This window comes from Oncorhynchus clarkii, chromosome 1 (genome assembly GCF_045791955.1).
Source record: "Oncorhynchus clarkii lewisi isolate Uvic-CL-2024 chromosome 1, UVic_Ocla_1.0, whole genome shotgun sequence".
Taxonomy (NCBI): Eukaryota; Metazoa; Chordata; class Actinopteri; order Salmoniformes; family Salmonidae; genus Oncorhynchus; species Oncorhynchus clarkii.
The window spans coordinates 89,159,065-89,178,152 of record NC_092147.1 but is presented as its reverse complement, the minus strand read 5'-3'; the positions used below and the strand labels follow the sequence as shown (position 1 = coordinate 89,178,152).

Below are 19,088 nucleotides of genomic sequence, written 5' to 3'. Positions count from 1 at the left end.
CTGTCTATATCAGGCTATTATCCTGCTGTCTCTACACCATCACTGTCTATATCAGGCTATTATCCTGTCATCTCTACACCATCACTGTCTATATCAGGCTTTTAGCCTGCTGTCTCTACACCATCACTGTCCATATCAGGCTTTTAACCTGTCATCTCTACACCATCACTGTCTATATCAGGCTATTAACCTGTCATCTCTACACCATCACTGTCTATATCAGGCTTTTTGCCTGTCATCTCTACACCATCACTGTCTATATCAGGCTTTAACCTGCTCCTGCCATCTCTACACCATCACTGTCTATATCAGGCTTTTAGCCTGTCATCTCTACACCATCACTGTCTATATCAGGCTATTAACCTGTCATCTCTACACCATCACTGTCTATATCAGGCTTTTTGCCTGTCATCTCTACACCATCACTGTCTATATCAGGCTTTAACCTGCTCCTGTCATCTCTACACCATCACTGTCCATATCAGGCTTTAACCTGCTCCTGTCATCTCTACACCATCACTGTCCATATCAGGCTTTTTGCCTCTGCCTTGCTCATTGAAACTACAACATTAACATTCCCACTACTAAGTGCTTGTTGAGCCAGTACATCAACATCCCCACTACTAAATGCTTGTTTAGCCAGTACATCAACTGCCTCGTTCCCCTCCACCCCCACATGGGCTGGGACCAAGTAAATCTTATCTGTATTCCCATCTGTCTAATCCTGCCATGGGGTTTGTAGCACCTCATACAGCAGGTCTTGTCTTCTACATGACCTAACGGACTGAATACTCATTAACACTGCACATGAATCAGAGCAAATAACTACTCTGTCAGGCTTGACTTCCTCCACCCACTGAAAGGCCAACAGTATGACCATCAGCTCTGACAGAATATCTGTACTTTGTTTCCTGACTGCCACCCCACATTCCTGCACTACAAATGCTGACCCAGTATGTCCTGTCCTTCCCTGGCTTCCGGATTGGTACCACTAGTGCTCCTTCCAGCTGTGTGGTAGTTTCCCCTATTCCCAGATTGGTACCACTAGTGCTCCTTCCAGCTGTCTGGTAGTTTATCCTATTCCTAGATTGGTACCACTAGTGCTCCTTCCAGCTGTCTGGTAGTTTCCCCTATTCCCAGATTGGTACCACTAGTGCTCCTTCCAGCTGTCTGGTAGTTTATCCTATTCCCACACTCTGTGGTACAACACCAATACCTTATCCAGTGCTTCATCACTAAGATGGGCCAACATAAAATAGCACATCTCATCTTTCCCAGGTGAAGTTAACCCAGCATTACTTATTGCCCTTTTCTCCTCTGCCATTGTAAATGGTGCATTCAACGCATCCTTTACATCCTCCCTCCCATCCAGCACTCTCTTGTTCTCTCTCGCCTCCTGGCATTATCATACCAAGGCTTATATTGATTTACTACTTCAGGCCTTTTATCTCCATTAGATGTTACAGTATTCCTGTGATTTCCTCCATCTTCACTCACGCCAAAATAATTAAGCATCACTTCCGCTTCCATTGTTACTCTCTCACCTTGGGTAAGCAACTCCTGTGTATATTTGGCCTTGTGTTTTAGTTTATTTTTGACCTTTTATTTACCTAGGCAAGTCAGTTAAAGAACAAATTCTTTATTTTACAATGACTGCCTACCCGGGTCAAACCATCCCCTAACCCGGACGACACTGGGATAATTGTGCACCGCCCTATGGGACTCCATAGGCCGGTTGTGATACAGCTCGGGATCGAACCAGGGTCTAGCACTGAGATGCAGTGCCTTACACCACTGTGCCACTCGGGAGCTTCTGTTTTCCTGCTGAAAGGTGAATTTGTCTCGCAGTGTCTGTTAGAAAGCAGATGTTTTTCTCTAAGATTCTGCCTGCGCTGAACTCTATTCCATTTATTTTTATCCTAAAAAAAGTCCCTAGTACTTGCCAACAACAAGCGTAACCATAACCAATGTTCCCTCTAAACTGCGCGCGTGGGCGGGCGCCCCACTCCCCATGACTGCCATACAGCCTGCGCAGAGATGCACGAGATTGAACTTCACTCAACTTTCGTCAAGTTTTCTCCCTTAATTAACACTATCAACGTTTCCCTTTACTGTGGGAATTGTGATTGAATCACTGCAATATTAGCCACTTTCAATGCAACATACCGAAACAAAAACGAACTAGTCAAGACATTGTGTTGTAGGCAGAACACATCAGTGTAGGATTCTATTTCATTGACAAGCACCACTCCGCCCATACTCTACACACAGACCGGTGAGGCCTAACCAATCAGAGCTGCCAATAGGCCTATATGCAAATAGACCATTGCCATATATGGATCTGTGCCATTCACTTTGAACTGGACTGTGTTTACAGCATGAGTGGTCTTGAGTAGATGTGTTTGTTTTCAGATCAAAGCGAGAGCTGCATGTAGCCATGTGTGTACATTTGTTTATATCCTTTGCTAGTTAGTCATTTATTAACCCAGTTATAGATCATTAATAGTCAACAGTAGGGGAGTGATTGCTTCCTACAAGAGCACAAAACTTGTGCATTTCTAGACATCTTTGAAAAGCCTGTCTGGTAAAGAGCTTTGTTATGTCTTAAAAAGGGGCAGTGTTGTATTTTGAGGCAGGCTTAAATAAGCTAAGTAGCCAATAGGCAGAGAGTAGCATAATTTGTTTGATTCTTTGTAATCATGGAATGAGAATAATGCATTTTATTTTGTAAAGTAGTTTCTTGCATCAAACAACATTTTCAGTCCCCTCATCTGAAGGACAAGTGGATAAACAGGTTAATGTCAAGCCCTGTATATTTTTTCAAAAGTCTGATGAAATGTAGGCCTACATTGAACACCACACATTGGCTGGTACTGTAGACAATTATAGAACAGCTATTGCCATGTTAAAATGTTATGGGAGGCATTATCTCAATTAGATTTGATGGTAGGCCATTCTGGTAGGCCTACATCATGATCAAATAGCCAGCCACAGTAGCCTACTTTACCACTGTCTGAAACGGTAACTTAAAGTGGGTAAAGCCTCAAGTGTTCACAGTAAACACGTGCTCGAAGTTACACAGAATGTTCACAACATTCAAGTTTGCTCTCAGCAGGCCTGATGTTTTTTTCAGTGCCGAAATTGTTTTGAGGGAACATTGCCCATAATAACATGATGCTGCAAAATATGAAGAGTGGTACTCAGTGATGGATTTGCACAAAACAGGATTCAGGACATAAGGTTCATTTCTTTGCTGTTTTACTTTAGTTCCTTGTTGCAAACAGGATGCATGTTTTTGTAATATTTGTATTCTGTAGACTTCCTTCTTTTCAGTCTGTCATTTAGGTATTGTGGACTAACTACAACGTTGTAGAGCCATCCTCAGTTTTCTATCAGTCATTAAACTCTGTTTTAAAGTCACCATTGATTGACCTCATGGTGAAATCCCTGAGTGGTTTCCTTCCTCTCCGGTAACAGAGTTAGGAAGGAGACCTGTATCTGTGTAGTGACTGGGTGTATTGATACACCATCCAAAGTGTCATTAATTACTTCTCCATGCTTAAAAGGAATATTCAAATGTCTGTTTTTATTTTACCCATCTACCAATAGGTGACCTTTGCACCTATTGGTAGATGGGTATCTGTTTGAATCTGTGCTTGAAATTCACTGCTCGACTGAGGAAACCTTACAGATAATTGTATGTGTGGGGTACAGAGGTGAAGTAGTCATTACAAAACCATGTTAACCCCTATTACTGCAGACAGAGTGAATCCGTGCAACTTATGACTCTTTGCATAATTCCTCTCTGGCATTATGGGACATTGCTTGTTGGCTCGTGACACAATCTAAATTCAGTCTGACAAAGTGGGAAAAGTCAAGGGGTGTGAATACTTTCTGAAGGCACTATTTTTTTACGTTGGTCAAAGAAGTTTAGAAGTTTAAATTGAGCGTAGTAGTGACTGTATGCACTATGAAAGTGACACAGCATTTAAGGATGTAACCTGGTCATTTTTTGTATGGTCTTCGATAGGGAAAAAACATCTGGCAGAAGTAAATTCATTCACACCAAAAAAATATAATTTGATATCCTAAAACGGCCTTGTTTTCACATTGTATTTTTTAATGGTCAAACCCAATCAAAAAATATTAGGGGACAAGACCCAGGCGTATGACGACTCCACTTGTGCAGCGTTTTACAGTAGTGGGATAGTATCTTTTAATGATAGTCACCCTAAATTAAATATAACGTAGCCCCATAATGCACTATGATATAAAGGACTTCATTTAAAAACACAAACAAGTAATTGACTATTTACCATGTAGCCTAATTAATTAGCCATGTATTTACCATGTCAATTGGCTATAGGACTATCCACTGATCGATCTCTCTCTCTCAGCAGGCGACGACACGGATAAGTGATATCAAAAAGTTGTACGCAAGCAACCTATTCCAGAGTTGCACGTTTTAAAGTTTGAAAAGCCATTCGATCTTAAAAGTGATTTAGAAGGAGTAGCTTTCCAAAGAATAAGATCTAGGTCAAAGATCAAGGAATGTGACTGAAGTCACACTAATAACTCTTTATTAGACAGAAATATACACATTTAGAGAAGCAGATATTTAAATGTTAAAATGTTTGACTTCTTCAGGTTGTTTCTCGGGATCCTCTCCTCTCTCTAGGTGCAGGTTGCTGTAAGGATATTGTTTGGGTGCCTGGAATAGAGAACAGGGATGACCTAACAGGGGGCATCAGACAGGATGTACCTATTCACCTTTCCTACAGAAGAGGACATTTGAAGACCTTTGTACTTTTTAAAAACATGTGTTTGGTGAGTGTGTGAGAGGTGCTCAAATGGTCTTCAATAAATACCAGAAATATATCATAAGGAAATGAAATAGCAAAATATGTTGGAATATGATAAATGCACTTCAGTTACCAATGCATGTCTTCACACTATTGAATTGGTAGCAGGGCAAGGAAACAAATGAAAACACTAACAGCAGTAGCATCATCTCCGACTCCGTGTACACCGAGTCATTAAACTGTATTCAGGGATCAGATCTGTTGCTCCAACTGTAAAATCCCATGTTAGTGTCCACGGGGTAGACCCAAAGGCTGTTATTGGATAAGCCCTTCTCAAATCCAGATTTTTTTATGTTTTATTTATTTTACCTTTATTTAACTAGGCAAGTCAGTTAAGAACAAATTCTTATTTACAGTGACAGCCTAGTGGGTTAACTGGCTGTTCAGGGGCAGAACGACAGATTTGTACCTTGTCAGCTCGGGGGTTTGAACTTGCAACCTTCCGGTTACTAGTCCAACGCTCTGGCTACCTTGCCGTCATAGTAAAAAATGTCTTGAGATGCCAAAATGGGAAAGGGTTTCAATACAACAGGAAAGGCATATAATTATATTATCTTCTGGTCTGTGACATCTTAGGGGGTTACAACAGCGATTACAACGGAGACAAAAGACTGATGCTTTGCTCAATGCAATACTTACCACCGGCTGGTAAGACGGAAACTTCTCCCCAAGGTAGAACATCAGCAGCATGAATCCAACGAAACCAAACAGATGTTTGCACATGGTGTGCCAGGCCACAGGGCTGGGCGACGTGTCCACTCGATTCCTGATGAACATGTCAAAATCCCAGTGGATCTAGAACGAAAACATGCAACAGGCGAGAACCCATTTTTTTATTTATCTGTTATTTTACCAGGTAAGTTGACTGAGAACACGTTCTCATTTGCAGCAACGACCTGGGTAATAGTTACAGGTGAGAGGAGGGGGATGAATGAGCCAATTGTAAACTGGGGACCGTGATGGTTTGAGGGTCAGATTGGGAATTTAGCCAGGACACCGGGGTTAACACCCCTACTCTTACGATAAGTGCCATGGGATCTTTAATGACCTCAGAGAGTCAGGACACCCGTTTAACGTCCCATCCGAGAGACGGCACCCTACACAGGGCAGTGTCCCCAATCACTGCCCTGGGGCATTGGGATATTTTTTAGACCAGAGGAAAGAGTGCCTCCTACTGGCCCTCCAACACCACTTCCAGCAGCATCTGGTCAGCATCTGGTCTCCCATCCAGGAACCAACCCTGCTTAGCTTCAGAAGCAAGCCAGCAGTGGTATGCAGGGTGGTATGCTGCTGGCAACCCACTGTCAATGAGTCAGGGAGAAATACATGAGCAGATAATGAGTTGTAGCTTACACACATTCACGTCCTGCCATTTCAAATGTCTACGTGCATAAATGTACACAATACTTTACAGTAAACAAGTGGCGCACTGTGAATAATACACAGTAGGGCTGTAATGATATCAGTATTGTCATATTTTCCCATAGCAAAACATTTACACGAAGCAGCTCAAACTCTTTGGTTCTTTATAAAAACCTGCTTTGTGTAAAATGTTGTGTGCTATAGCTTGGAAAATAAATACAAAATGTGACTCTGGGTAACATGTTTGTTTCCAACATCAGCGCCGTTTTCCTAAATTAGTTAATCTGCTTTGTGTTGTTTTCTTGTTGCGATACTAAACAAGTATCGGGATACTGGTATTGTCCCAGACCTAATATATAGTCTTATTAGTCAGTTGTGTAGTCACGATACTAAACAAGTATCGGGATACTGGTATTGACCCAGACCTAATATATAGTCTTATTAGTCAGTTGTGTAGTCACGATACTAAACAAGTATCGGGATACTGGTATGGTCCCAGACCTAATATATAGTCTTATTAGTCAGTTGTGTAGTCACGATACTTGTAGGCAGATGCCTTTTATTTTTAATATACACTGAAAAAGAAATAAATTAAGCCCTGATCTATGGATTTCACATGCCTGGGAATACAGATATACATCTGTTGGTCACAAACGCCCTTACTAAAAAAAAGGTTGGAGTGTGGATCAGAAAACCAGTCAGTATCTGGTGTGACCACCACTTGCCTCATGCAGCACTTGCCTATGCCTTCACATAGAGTTGATCAGGCTGTCGATTGTGGCCTGTGGAATGTTGTTCCACTCCTCTTCAATGGATATGTGAAGTTGCTGGATATTGGCAGGAACTGGAACACTCTGTCGTACACGTGGATCCAGAGCATCCCAAACATGCTCAACAGGTGACATGTCTGGCGAGTATGCAGGCAATGGAAGAACGGTGACATTTTCAGCCTCCAGGAATTGTGTACAGATCCTTGCGACATGGAGCCGTGCATTATCATGCTGAAACATGAGGTGATGGCGGCAGATGAATGGCACGACAATGGACCTCAGGACTGCAGCACGGTATCTCTGTGCATTCAAAATGGCCTTTGATTAAATGCAATTGTGTTCATTGTCCGTAGCTTATGCCTGCCTGCCTATACCATAACCACACCATGGGGCACTCTGTTCACAACAGAAAACTGCTCGCCCACACAACGCCATACATGCTGTCTGCCATCTGCCCGGTACAGTTAAAACCGATATTCACCCGTGAAGAGCACACCTCCCCCTCTTTCCCAGTGGCCATCTGCCCACTGAAGTCAGTTACGACACCAAACTACAGTCAGGTCAAGACCCTGTTGAGGACAACAAGCACGAAGATGAGCTTCCCTGAGACGGTTTCTGACAGCTTGTGCAGATATTCTTTGTTTGTGCAAACCCACAGTTTCATCAGCTGTACGGGTGGCTGGTCTCAGACGATCCCGCAGGTGAAGAGGCCGGATGTGGTGGTCCTGGGCTTGCGTGGTTACACGTGGTCTGCGGTTGTGAACCCGGTTGGAACTACTGCAAAATTCTCTAAAATGACATTGAAGCGGCTTATGGTAGAGAAATTAACATAACACTGGTGGAGATTCCTGCAGTCAGCATACCAACTGCACACTCCCTCAAAACTTGAGACATCTGTGGCATTGTGTTGTGTGAAAAAAACTTTACATTTTAGTGGCCATTTATTGTCCCCAGCACAAGATGTACCTTTGTAATGCTCATGCTGTTTAATCAGCTTCTTGATATGTCACACCTGTCAGGTGGATGGATTATCTTGGCAAAGAAGAAATGCTCAATAACAGGGATGTAAACAAATGATCAAAATTGGAAATATGCATTTTTTTTTTACTACCTTGTGCATATGAAACCAATCTTTTACATGTTGCATTTATATTTTTGTTCAGTGTAAGTAGAGTGAGATCTGATACTGTATCTTGACAACACTATTAGTCTCCCCCCCAGTTCCTCCTCTTTCTTACCGGCTCCCCCCAGTTCCTCCTCTATCTTACCGGCTCCCCCCAGTTCCTCCTCTATCTTACCGGCTCCCCCCAGTTCCTCCTCTATCTTACCGGCTCTCCCCAGTTCCTCCTCAGGTCTGGATGGTCCCAGGAATACCAGGGGTCTCTCTCATGCTGGGATCTGTCTGGCAATTGTGGGTAGTCTCCATACCTACAAAAACACAACAAGACAAAAAGTGTGTAGGTGAATAACCTTAGGTAATGCACATATCCTGAAACGTTAAAACTCCCATTGCTGTCCAATATTGGTTCTCATACCTTATATATAGTGCATCCCATAGGGCTCTGGTCAAAACTAGTGCACTATGTAGGGAATTGTAAACCGTTTGGGATGCAGAGCCTCAGTCATTTCAGTGAGAGTTCACCCCATAGGTTGAATTACCAAATCAATTTGCTAGTTGTCTGGCAAAGCAACATAGCTCCTGCTGTAATGGGGTGGTGTATAGATGACATTAAAACAATGGCATGTGTGTTCTTCCTTACCCCTCGCCATTATCCGGAATTGGTTCATAATCCTCCACTCTCATGTTGTACTTCTTCGCTGCAGCTGCTCTCTCCTCGGGCGTTTGGGGGTATGGCCCTGGCAGCATGCCCTTGGAAGGTCCAGAGGCTATACAACATTTGGAAAGAAGTTAATACAGTACCATTTAGCCCCATGATCAACCAGAGTGGGATTGTTAGCTAACTAGCCGTTTGAGAGTAACGTTAGGAATTGCTTTAAGAAATTTACAGTATATACCTAGCGTAGCTACTTGCACAAGTTATCCAAAGACAGTAACGTTGGCTGGCCAGGTAACCGTGTATGGGATCTAGCCTAATATTTGATCGTAGACAGTTAGCTACATAATACTGAATGAAGCTTTCACTAACGTTAGTAAACCACTGAACGAGATGCAGCTCTGTTGTAGGCTAGCTCAAGGTTAGCGACACTTTGCCTGGCATGTTCTAACTTCCATTCCAACGTGATACAGGCATTTTGCATAAGTACAACGATAAAGATCCATGAACCAACCTGCTCTGATTTGGGAGAAAAGCGCCGAAAAGCATGGCTGTTTCCCCTTGGAAAGAGCTCGAGCCCAATTACTGAAACCCACGGCAGCCATGTTCAATTGTTGCTGTGACATTGAACAGTGAAATACGCATGCGTCCGGTGACAACTTCGGGAAATTTCTTTTTTTTCCTTCTTCTCTTCGCTTCTTCTTCTTTGGGATTTGGTTGGTGGATTGCATCCAACTTGAAGGTGCATACACCGCCATCTACTGTACTGGAGGGCGAGGCCAAGCGACCACTTTCTCCAAAAATGTCAGTCCTACTGGACCAGATTCTACTTTATTCAAACTCGGCGGTCCTCCCCATACTGCATCCCCACTCTCAGGTTCCATCTCTGAGCTACTGGAGGACGTGTCCCTGTTTTTCCACGTGACGCCAAGCTCCCTCACCACACCACCTGCCACCGCAGTTAATTCAACCTCACTCTCGTCACGTTCAATTTCCTTCTGTAGCTTTTCCAAAGGTTCTGTGATATCCTCCATTCCATATTCACTCAAAACATATTCCACTTTTCTTCCTTGTCTACCATCATTACCAACTTTAAAAAAGGGGGTATTTTTTACAGAATAGCAGTCTCTTTGATCGTAAAAATGTCAAAGTATAGAAATGTCAAACATAAAACAATCCAAATAGTGAATTGTATTTTATTCTCAAACATCCACAGTGCTCAGTTAAATTGTGTATATTGTATATCCTTCCATACAAGTAGGCTTGAGTTTCTAAGCAGCTGGAGACTTGGGTTTCTCCTACTGTAGCCTACAAATGTTGTTTTAACAATGTTAAACAATTAAATGGACAACACATTTTAAGATTTCAGCCAAAAGATTTATTGACTTCCTCTGTTTTGCAACAATAACAAAAGGGAGTAGTTAGTTATTTTGAGACCATAGTGATATGCCTACTGGTCACCAACAGGGGCTGGAGGGATCTAATATTCTGAGTGAATGCACTGAAACTCAGAGTCCTTCTCCCTTCTCCATCAGATCCAGCTCAGCTGCATTTAGTCTGCATTTACTGAGGGATCGTCACTCTGCCTCTGCTGATGAAGGACCCACTTTCTTGACAGCCATAAAGGGAACAGATTACTCCATTTATAGTAGGCCTGCAATGTCTTTTTCCACTTTCTCAGTAGGGTCATGAAGTTCATAACTGGGGAAAAGGAGAGGCCATTATAGAATAGGACACTAAGTATTTTCAAATCTTATTTGTTAATTAATTAATTAATTAATTGAATGAATGAATGCATGAATGATTGATACATTTTATATATACTGTCAAATCATTTTTCATTCATGTGTTTAACTTACCGCCTGAAAGGTGCCCCATCAGAATCGATTAGAAACTTCTCAAAGTTCCAGCGAATGTCGTTGACTTTGATGGGTGACCAGTAGAACTTCTTTATATCTCCTATGACAGGGTTCACATAGGGCAAAGACTCCTGTTGTACAAGACATTAACAAATGCTGTTAGTGAGGTCTAATGTCCATAAAGTATTCAACTTGTCCCCAGAGTGCAGTACATAATAGTGCATAAGGACATGTCATATATACTACCTTGAGATAGGCGAAAAGAGGACATGTCAAATATACTACCTTGAGATAGGCGAAAAGAGGACATGTCAAATATACTACCTTGAGATAGGCGAAAAGAGGACATGTCAAATATACTACCTTGAGATAGGCGAAAAGAGGTTCTTCATTCAACCCATTGACCTCGATCTTGCCAAACACAGGGAACTTGGGGACAAACCCCCCACCTGGCCTTACATACTTGAGAAGGTTGAGGGTTTCATGATTTACCTCTGAAGGAAGAAACAACAACAAATGCAACAGACCAGTGAGCTTATTAGTTCTGAAACAGAGGCATTTATAAAAACAGACTGGTCTCGTCATCACGCATGACAAACAAGCATACTATTTAACTTGGCAAGTCATTTAAGAACAGATTCTTATTTACAATGACGGCCTACCCCTAACCAGGACGACAATGGGCTAATTGTTCGCCACCCTTTGGGACTCCCAATCACAACTGGTTGTGATACAGCCTGGAATTGAACCAGGGTCTGTAGTGAGATGCAGTGCTTTAGACCGATGCGCCACTCGGGAGCCCACACATGAGCGTTTTGACACATAGCATTACTCCTAGAGACAAAGTAGGCCTGTAAGTTACAACAGATCAAAAACCTTTATTGTTATTTCAAAAAGACTCTCTTACCAGGTGCCTGAAGACCAAACTGATTGCAGGGGAATCCCAGGACAGTGAAGTTGAGGTCACCAAACATTTCCATGAGTGCATTCATTCTGTGGTACTGTTAGGATGACACATACAATTATCACACCATCTCAACATTCCCCTTGGGCTGACTCTAGAATATCTCTAATACTACAACACAATCAAAAGTTTGGCCTATGCCCGCATTAGGCTTTTAGCCTGTATAGGCTAGCACCATGAATCCTCGTTAGCCTACCTCCTCTATCGTTGACCCTCAGAAGGTGGCCAGGTTGACAATGAGGAGCACCTTGCCCCTGTAGATACCGAGAGGAACGCTCTGACCGTTCAAGGTCTCAGCGCTGAAATCATAGATTGATTTAACGCACGCCATTAGAGGTTCTACTTCTTCTTTAGCTTGAGGCCTTTATCCAGAGCAGAGCAGTCAGCGGTGGGTATTCACTAAAGCCACCCGGTTGGTCCTCCTCATTCAGAGAACCATAACTATAGGCTCAGCAGTTGTTCAGCGTGGTTGACTCCATTGTGTCGCTGCATGCTAAGAGATGAATTGACAGGATGGGTATTTGTTCAGCAGTTTGCATGGGCATGCAGATCATGTTAGTGACAGTTAGTCATTGGTTATCTCTCCTTATTCACTTGACAGGTATGTAAGAAAATCGATGCATATCTTGGAAATACTAATAATATACTAATAAATACTAATATTGGTGCCGTTCCTGGGGTCACTATAGGACATATGATCTATTTTACAATAAACAATAAAGTACTATATCGTCATATTATTGATTATTTTATACATGGTAGAGAATTAAGTATGATCAACATAACCAAAGCTTAGATGGAATTTAATATTTCATTAATTGAGCCTATTGGTTGTTGCTGTGTCAAAGATTGGCCTATACCTTTTGTTTGCTATACATTTTAATACATTGCATTTGTAGAACACTTTTTATTTACTGACATGAATCAAAGCTCTTCACATTGTGAGCAACCATTGGATAATAAAAAATAATTCCTTCTGATAAAGAACTGATCAAGTCATTCCTACGATTGCCAATATGACAAAAGAAAAACGATGCTTTTCCTTGTTTGGAGCGGTTACAGCAAAGATAATATTCCTCTCGTGTAACAGACATTGACCGGTGGTGCGTATCGGTAAAATCCACAGGCGTCGAATGTCACTTGGATCCTAACGCTCGGCCGTATATTTTTTTTTAACCAAAATATCGCACATACTTGTCAAATACCATCAATAACTACTCCAATGTATTATTTTTCTCAGCTTTATTTCTCCCAAAACAAACACATTTACTGAGATATAGATTCCCTATTCCTGCGCAGAGAGGTTGACTCTGCATTCTGGAACGTACCCAGTGACCGAACCCGGAAGTTTGGGAATACAGCCAAAAAAGCTGTCGCTGATCCAGCAAGCTTCAACCAAGGCTCACAAGATAGCTAACAAACTGTCGTTGTACATGTAGCTATCTCGCATATTTCTGCGGATTCAAAATGGATGCGGAAACAGAGTGTTGCAAGTATGTATTTTGTAAGCACGTATTTTTGTTTTAACGTTACAATAAAAACGTGTCAGCAGAACTAGCTAACCGTTAGTTACCTATTCTTACTACTGTAGTTTGCTACGGCAGTTGGAGAATGCATGTCCTGCAGAATCATCACATGCTTTACGCTTGAGCTAGCTAGCTACATATCTAGCCATCAATCTTTGTAGAGCTAGTTCGAACGCGAGGCAGACGTTGATGTGTGACTGTGCTAAATTTGTCCATTAACTTGTTCATCAGTTGATCAAGTTTGAAATGTCTGTTGGCAGATGTCACCTCTTGGATTTGCCCTGGGAGGATGTGTTGGTAACGCACATCTTCTGCTACCTGCCATTACGCCAGCTGGTGCGGCTACAGAGAGTGAGCAAGCAGTTCTATGCCCTCATCCAGGTGTACCTGGCCAACTGTCGCACCTTTGACCTCACACAGGTAGGCCACACATGACCCATTCTATTTATTTCAGGATTTCCTTACAGTTTCTTGTACTTAAATGCTCATACACTATTTAGCCTAATACTCAGTTTAAGATCACACTCTTGTAATGTTCACAGATAGGGCCTAGCCTTCCCAAGGAGGCATTCTGCAACATACTAAGGGACAACAAAGTCCTACAGAACTTGTCCGTCCAGAACTGCTCCGATTGGGTGACAGACACGGAGTTGCTGCCTGTGATTGGCCAGAACCAGCACCTGCTGAGAGTAGACATGAGGGGGTGTGACCGGCTGACCCGTCACTCCTTAGTAGCCGTGTCGTTGAGCTGCACACACCTGCAGTACCTGGGCCTGGCCCACTGTGAATGGGTGGACAGCCTGTCCATACGCAGCCTGGCTGACCACTGTGGGGGCCTGAGGTCCATCGACCTGACCGCCTGCCGCCAGCTCAAAGACGAGGCCATCTGCTATTTATCCAAGAAGTGTCTGAAGATGAGGTCGCTGTCTGTGGCGGTCAACGCCAACATTACAGACGTGTCTGTGGAGGAAGTGGCCAAGAACTGCAGGGAGCTGGAACAGCTGGACCTGACAGGCTGCCTGAGGGTTAGGAACGACTCCATCAGGTACTGTTGTTTTGATACACTGACTGCTCAAATCATTGGTATCATCTCTCTCTGTCTGTGTGTGTGTGTTTGTATTTTGCTAATGTAGGTTATCTATATACTAGTCATATATACTATTTAGGTTCTAGTCAGGTTCATATACTTAGTCAGGTTCTAGTCAGGTTCATATACTTAGTCAGGCTCGTATACTAGTCAGGTCTGTATACTAGTCAGGTTCATATACTAATCAGCTTCTAGTCAGGATCATATACTAGTCAGGTTCGTGTACTAGGCAGGTTAATATACTCGTCAGGATCTAGTCAGGTTCATATGCTAGTCAGGTTCATATGCTAGTCAGGTTTAGATGCTAGTCAGGTTCATGTACTAGTCAGGTTCATGTACTAGTCAGGTTCATGTACTAGTCAGGTTCATGTACTAGTCTGGTTCATGTACTAGTCTGTTTCATGTACTAGTCTGGTTCATGTACTAGTCTGGTTCATATACTAGTCAGGTTCATATACTAGTCAGGTTCATATACTAGTCAGGTTCATATACCTGTCAGGTTCATATACTAATCAGGTTCTAGTCAGGTTAATATACTCGTCAGGATCTAGTCTGGTTCATATACTAGTCAGGTTAAATGTACTAGTCAGGTTCTAGTCTGGTTCATATACTAGTCAGGTTAATGTACTAGTCAGGTTCTAGTCTGGTTCATATACTAGTCAGGTTAATGTACTAGTCAGGTTCTAGTCAGGTTCATGTACTAGTCAGGTTAATGTACTAGCCAGGTTCATGTACTAGCCAGGTTCTAGTCTGGTTCATTACCTAGTTTGGTTCACATGCTAGTCTGGTACAGGTTCTAGTCAGGATCCTATACTAGTCAAGTTGATATACTAGTCAGGTTCATATACTAGTCAGGTTCTAGTCAGGTTCATATACTAGTCTAGGCTTTATACTGGGGAAGAGAAGGACATGTTTCATCCCTCTCCAGCCAGTTGGGCGTGGCCACTGAGTGAGCATAAAATGACTTATGAAAACAATTCTCTCATTTAGAAAGATAAAATTACATTTAATATTTTCACAAATAGTTTCATATTTAAACATTTCAATTGCATAACAATTTCATGTGAATCTGATAACTAGAATGTGTAGACTTTCCAAGATAGAATTTATGTCTTCCTATCATCAGTAATAATGTCCCAGACGACAACTGATCTGACATCATATTCTTTAAGTAAAAACGGACACTTTCAACTGGTTGGATTACAGAAATATTGTCCCATTCCCCAACCTTTTGATGTTACCATACTATCTCTATGTTAAAAAAAAAGGTTTCCAAGAGTCCATTCTGTAGAGTAGACAGAGAAAATATATTTATGGGGGAGGGGAGGGGGGGGTCATAAACCTCACCCAACAGGGTAATGTCATGACACATTTTTTAGATCATCTGCAATGGCACACCTGTAAGAACCCTCTTCGTGCTGTGTCCAGGACGGTCGCAGAGTACATCCTGCTCCAGCTTGCTTTGGATGAAGGGGAGACGGGCACTCCTACTTTGATATTCACTGGTAAACCTGCCCTTACACCTTTTGCTCCTGCTGTGTGTGTGTGCGTGCAGGACGGTTGCAGAGTACTGCCCCAAGCTGCAGTCTCTGAAGGTGAACCACTGTCACAACGTGACTGAGTCCAGTCTGGACCCCCTGCGGAAGAGGAACGTTGAGATTGACGTGGAGCCACCACTACAGAGGGCCCTTGTGCTGCTGCAGGTATGAGGGCGAAGGACGCACTCATGTACAAGTACTACTGTCATTTAAAACACAACAATTAGTGTATTTGAATAATCACATATCACCCTCCCCCCAATTAATAACATCGCGTTAATAACACGTTTTAATGTGAATGGCTGAACACACAGTGTCTTGTATTGTTTCACTGAGGCATTGATGAAAGCAATTGTACTGTAAGGACCGTACAAAACAAAATGTCCACCTGAAAGGATATGAAGTATCATCTATAATGTATTGTTGTTGTCTGTTTGTCTATTTCCCTGGTGATACTGCAGGATGTGGTGGGGTTCGCTCCCTTCATCAACCTCCAGATCTAGGCTAAATGACATCTGTATTATTCATCCAACCAATTGGAAACAGGTAGGCTAGCTAGGCTAAATGACATCTGTATTACTCATCCAACCAACTGGAAACAGGTAGGCTAGCTCGCTAGCTAACACTTCTCAGAATCAGCTAAATATTTAAGTATTTTTGCTCTAAATACCTGTTTAGGTGTGTTCCTATGTATTCATGCAGTATAAATGCTATGTAACTACAAATCTCCTGAAGTGTGCACTTGTTCACTACTCCCCAAATGTAAAGTATTGGATAGGTGTAGGTACGGGCTAGACAGTTTCCACAATATTTATTTTACCAGTAAAAGCAGTGCATACTGAGGGACAAAGGACAGAATATTGGACTCTACTTTAATGTTCTGCAGTCTATGTAACCAGAGGTATTGTTTTTTTTGCAGGTTTTCTTCCACTAGGAGAATGACCTGTTTCAATTGAAACACACCCTGTGTATGCTGGGACATCAATTAAGCAATTCAAGAAACAAACAAAAACGGATGTATATGGGAAATATATTGTGAAACTTGTCTCTTTTATTTATTACAGTGATGTTGCAGATTTATAATTATGCACTTAGGAAAAGACTGAAGGAAGCCGTGCACTTTTCAGTAACGCTGTCACGAGTCCAAAAGATTCCTGCAGTATTTAATTTGTATCTCATCACACACTAACAACGCTTTAGATGTTCTTGTGATCTATAGCTTTTTAAAAAAGGACCGTTCCAACCAAAGGAGAAGCCGTAACTATGAGAGCATATTGTTGATTTTTTGTGTGTTTTTTGACATGTTACTCTGCTAAATGTACGATACATACACCTCTAAATGTCTCATACAGATTAGCTTGGTAAACTTTTATATATTAGGTAAGTAAATGTTTTATATTCGGTAAATAAACGTTTTATATTGTGTGTTTGCATTGACCTTACATTGACTGAAACTATTCTCTTCTTACAATATTATTTTTAATGGTTAGTTGAGCTCATCAGTCTTGGCCCAGCCCACCATTTTGTTAAAATGTGTCATTTTAAAATGTTATAAGACTCTGGATACCGTGATCTTGAAATCCTCCTTTTGCCTGTTTACTTCAGGAAATCTGCTTTTCCATGTTGAATGTCTGAAAACATGTAGGTCTAGTTGTAAAACGACATTTTAGTTCCATAAGCTTTCTCATATGGTAGGCTATGAAGAAGGACACGTTTCTGTTTGTTTTTCAATAGTCACATATTACAATCTCAGTTTTACATCTGGGAAGAAACATGAGAGGAACATGCAGTGTAAAGTCTATTTTAATGTGATCACCCCACGTTGTATTGTTCCACTGAGGAGTTGCAGTATTGAAACTAGTTGTATTCAATGTGTAATAAGGGACCATCCAATCATGTCTATCTGAGAATATAAAGCACTATCTATAACCTATGAGCGTTTTTATCTTTGTCTTGCTAGTTATCTTACTACGTTCTCTGGGTGGCAGTTGGAAGGAACAGGACTTCTCTTTGTGTAAACATAACATTACAACCAGAAGGAATGCTCTCTTCCTGTAACAAACAGATGGCTGTACATGTGCACGCTATTGAACTTCAAGTGAAAACTTACTTAATTATCCCACAATGCTTCACTGCGAATTGAGAAGTGGGGTATTTTTACTGTCACAGTACTCGGCCTCCTGACTGTTAATGCAACAGGCTAGGAGCAACACAGGGTCAGTTTTACAGCCTTACCCTTGTAACAGTTTAGGGGTTAAATGCCTTGCTCAAGGCCACAATGGCAGTAGGGGATGGCACCAACCCTGTGCCTGTTGTCTTTTAGATGCTGTGCTTGATTTAGTTTGCCTGGTGCAATCAATGGAATAATCCAAAAAGTGCAAACCCCACTCACCCATCTGGCAAACCCCACTCACCCATCTGGCAAACCCCACTCACCCATCTGGCAAACCCCACTCACCCATCTGGCACTCCCAGACAGGCTCAAGCAAACGCTCAAACAACAAGCTGAATGAAGTCAACTTGAACTTTTAACACGGTTGGTTCTACTTCAGGAACCCTCACATGCTGACAGCTCTCTGACTAGCTGGAGGACCCAGTGTTACACCTAAACAGGAATAGTATGCCAGTAAATATCTGAAGGAAGATGCACAAACATACAGAGACAGTCCCTGAGGTAACCAAATACTGTATATGAACAAAGTTGTGTATTTTGAAGTGTTCTTGTGGGTTAGCTAAGGCTTAATGCCCGAGGAGGCAGAGTAGCCTATAATGCTTTTGAGAATAGAATGTTGATGTCTGGACGATGTAGAAACGATGTAGAATTGCATCATTTAAAATGTAGTATCTGAAAAAATATATATGTCTGCAAGACGTCTTGCCAATTAACAAACTATGTCTAAACTGCATTATCCCAATGCGTAATGGTTACATCGTGCCCACGTTGGGCAGAGGTTTGTGTGCTATCTGGGATCGGGCATCAAATTAGCACGAAATGACAAGGGGGTGGGGGAGAGAGAACATCATCATTGAAAGCACATAGAAGATCATACATATTTATTACCTGATGATCTTCCTTGATTTTGGGGGGTGGCAGGTAGCCTAGTGGTTAGAACGTTGGGCCAGTATCCAAAAGGTTGCTGGATTGAATCCCCGAGCTGTCAAGATTAAAATCTGTTGTTCTGCCCCTGAACAAGGCAGTTTAAGATTTTTTACTCTTGACAGCTCGGGGATTCTGTCGTTCTGTTCAGGGGCAAAATGACAGATTTGTACCTTGTCAGCTCGGGGATATAAACTTGCAACCTTTCGGTTACTAGGCCAACGCGCTAACCACTAGGCTACCCTGCC

General features: G+C 42.1%; 2 protein-coding genes and 1 pseudogene across 2 annotated transcripts; 1 reads left to right on the top strand and 2 right to left on the bottom strand.

Moving 5' to 3' along the window:
- Window positions 1-4,544: 4,544 nt before the first annotated feature.
- Window positions 4,545-9,444, bottom strand: LOC139418219 (NADH dehydrogenase [ubiquinone] 1 beta subcomplex subunit 8, mitochondrial-like). Its single transcript, XM_071167504.1, has 5 exons — window positions 9,284-9,444; window positions 8,755-8,881; window positions 8,323-8,422; window positions 5,502-5,657; window positions 4,545-4,711 (listed from the first exon to the last, which is right to left on the bottom strand). The coding sequence occupies exons 1-5, from the start codon at window positions 9,393-9,395 to the stop codon at window positions 4,619-4,621; spliced, it is 588 nt and encodes a 195-aa protein (XP_071023605.1). The 5' UTR covers window positions 9,396-9,444; the 3' UTR covers window positions 4,545-4,618.
- Window positions 9,445-10,276: 832 nt separating this feature from the next.
- Window positions 10,277-12,005, bottom strand: LOC139418210 (glutathione peroxidase 1-like; annotated as a pseudogene).
- Window positions 12,006-12,922: 917 nt separating this feature from the next.
- On the top strand, window positions 12,923-17,676 carry LOC139418203 (F-box/LRR-repeat protein 15). The gene is made up of 6 exons (XM_071167479.1): window positions 12,923-13,085; window positions 13,379-13,538; window positions 13,661-14,163; window positions 15,761-15,908; window positions 16,205-16,289; window positions 16,663-17,676. The coding sequence occupies exons 1-5, from the start codon at window positions 13,060-13,062 to the stop codon at window positions 16,244-16,246; spliced, it is 879 nt and encodes a 292-aa protein (XP_071023580.1). The 5' UTR covers window positions 12,923-13,059; the 3' UTR covers window positions 16,247-16,289; window positions 16,663-17,676.
- The last annotated feature ends 1,412 nt before the right edge of the window (window positions 17,677-19,088 follow it).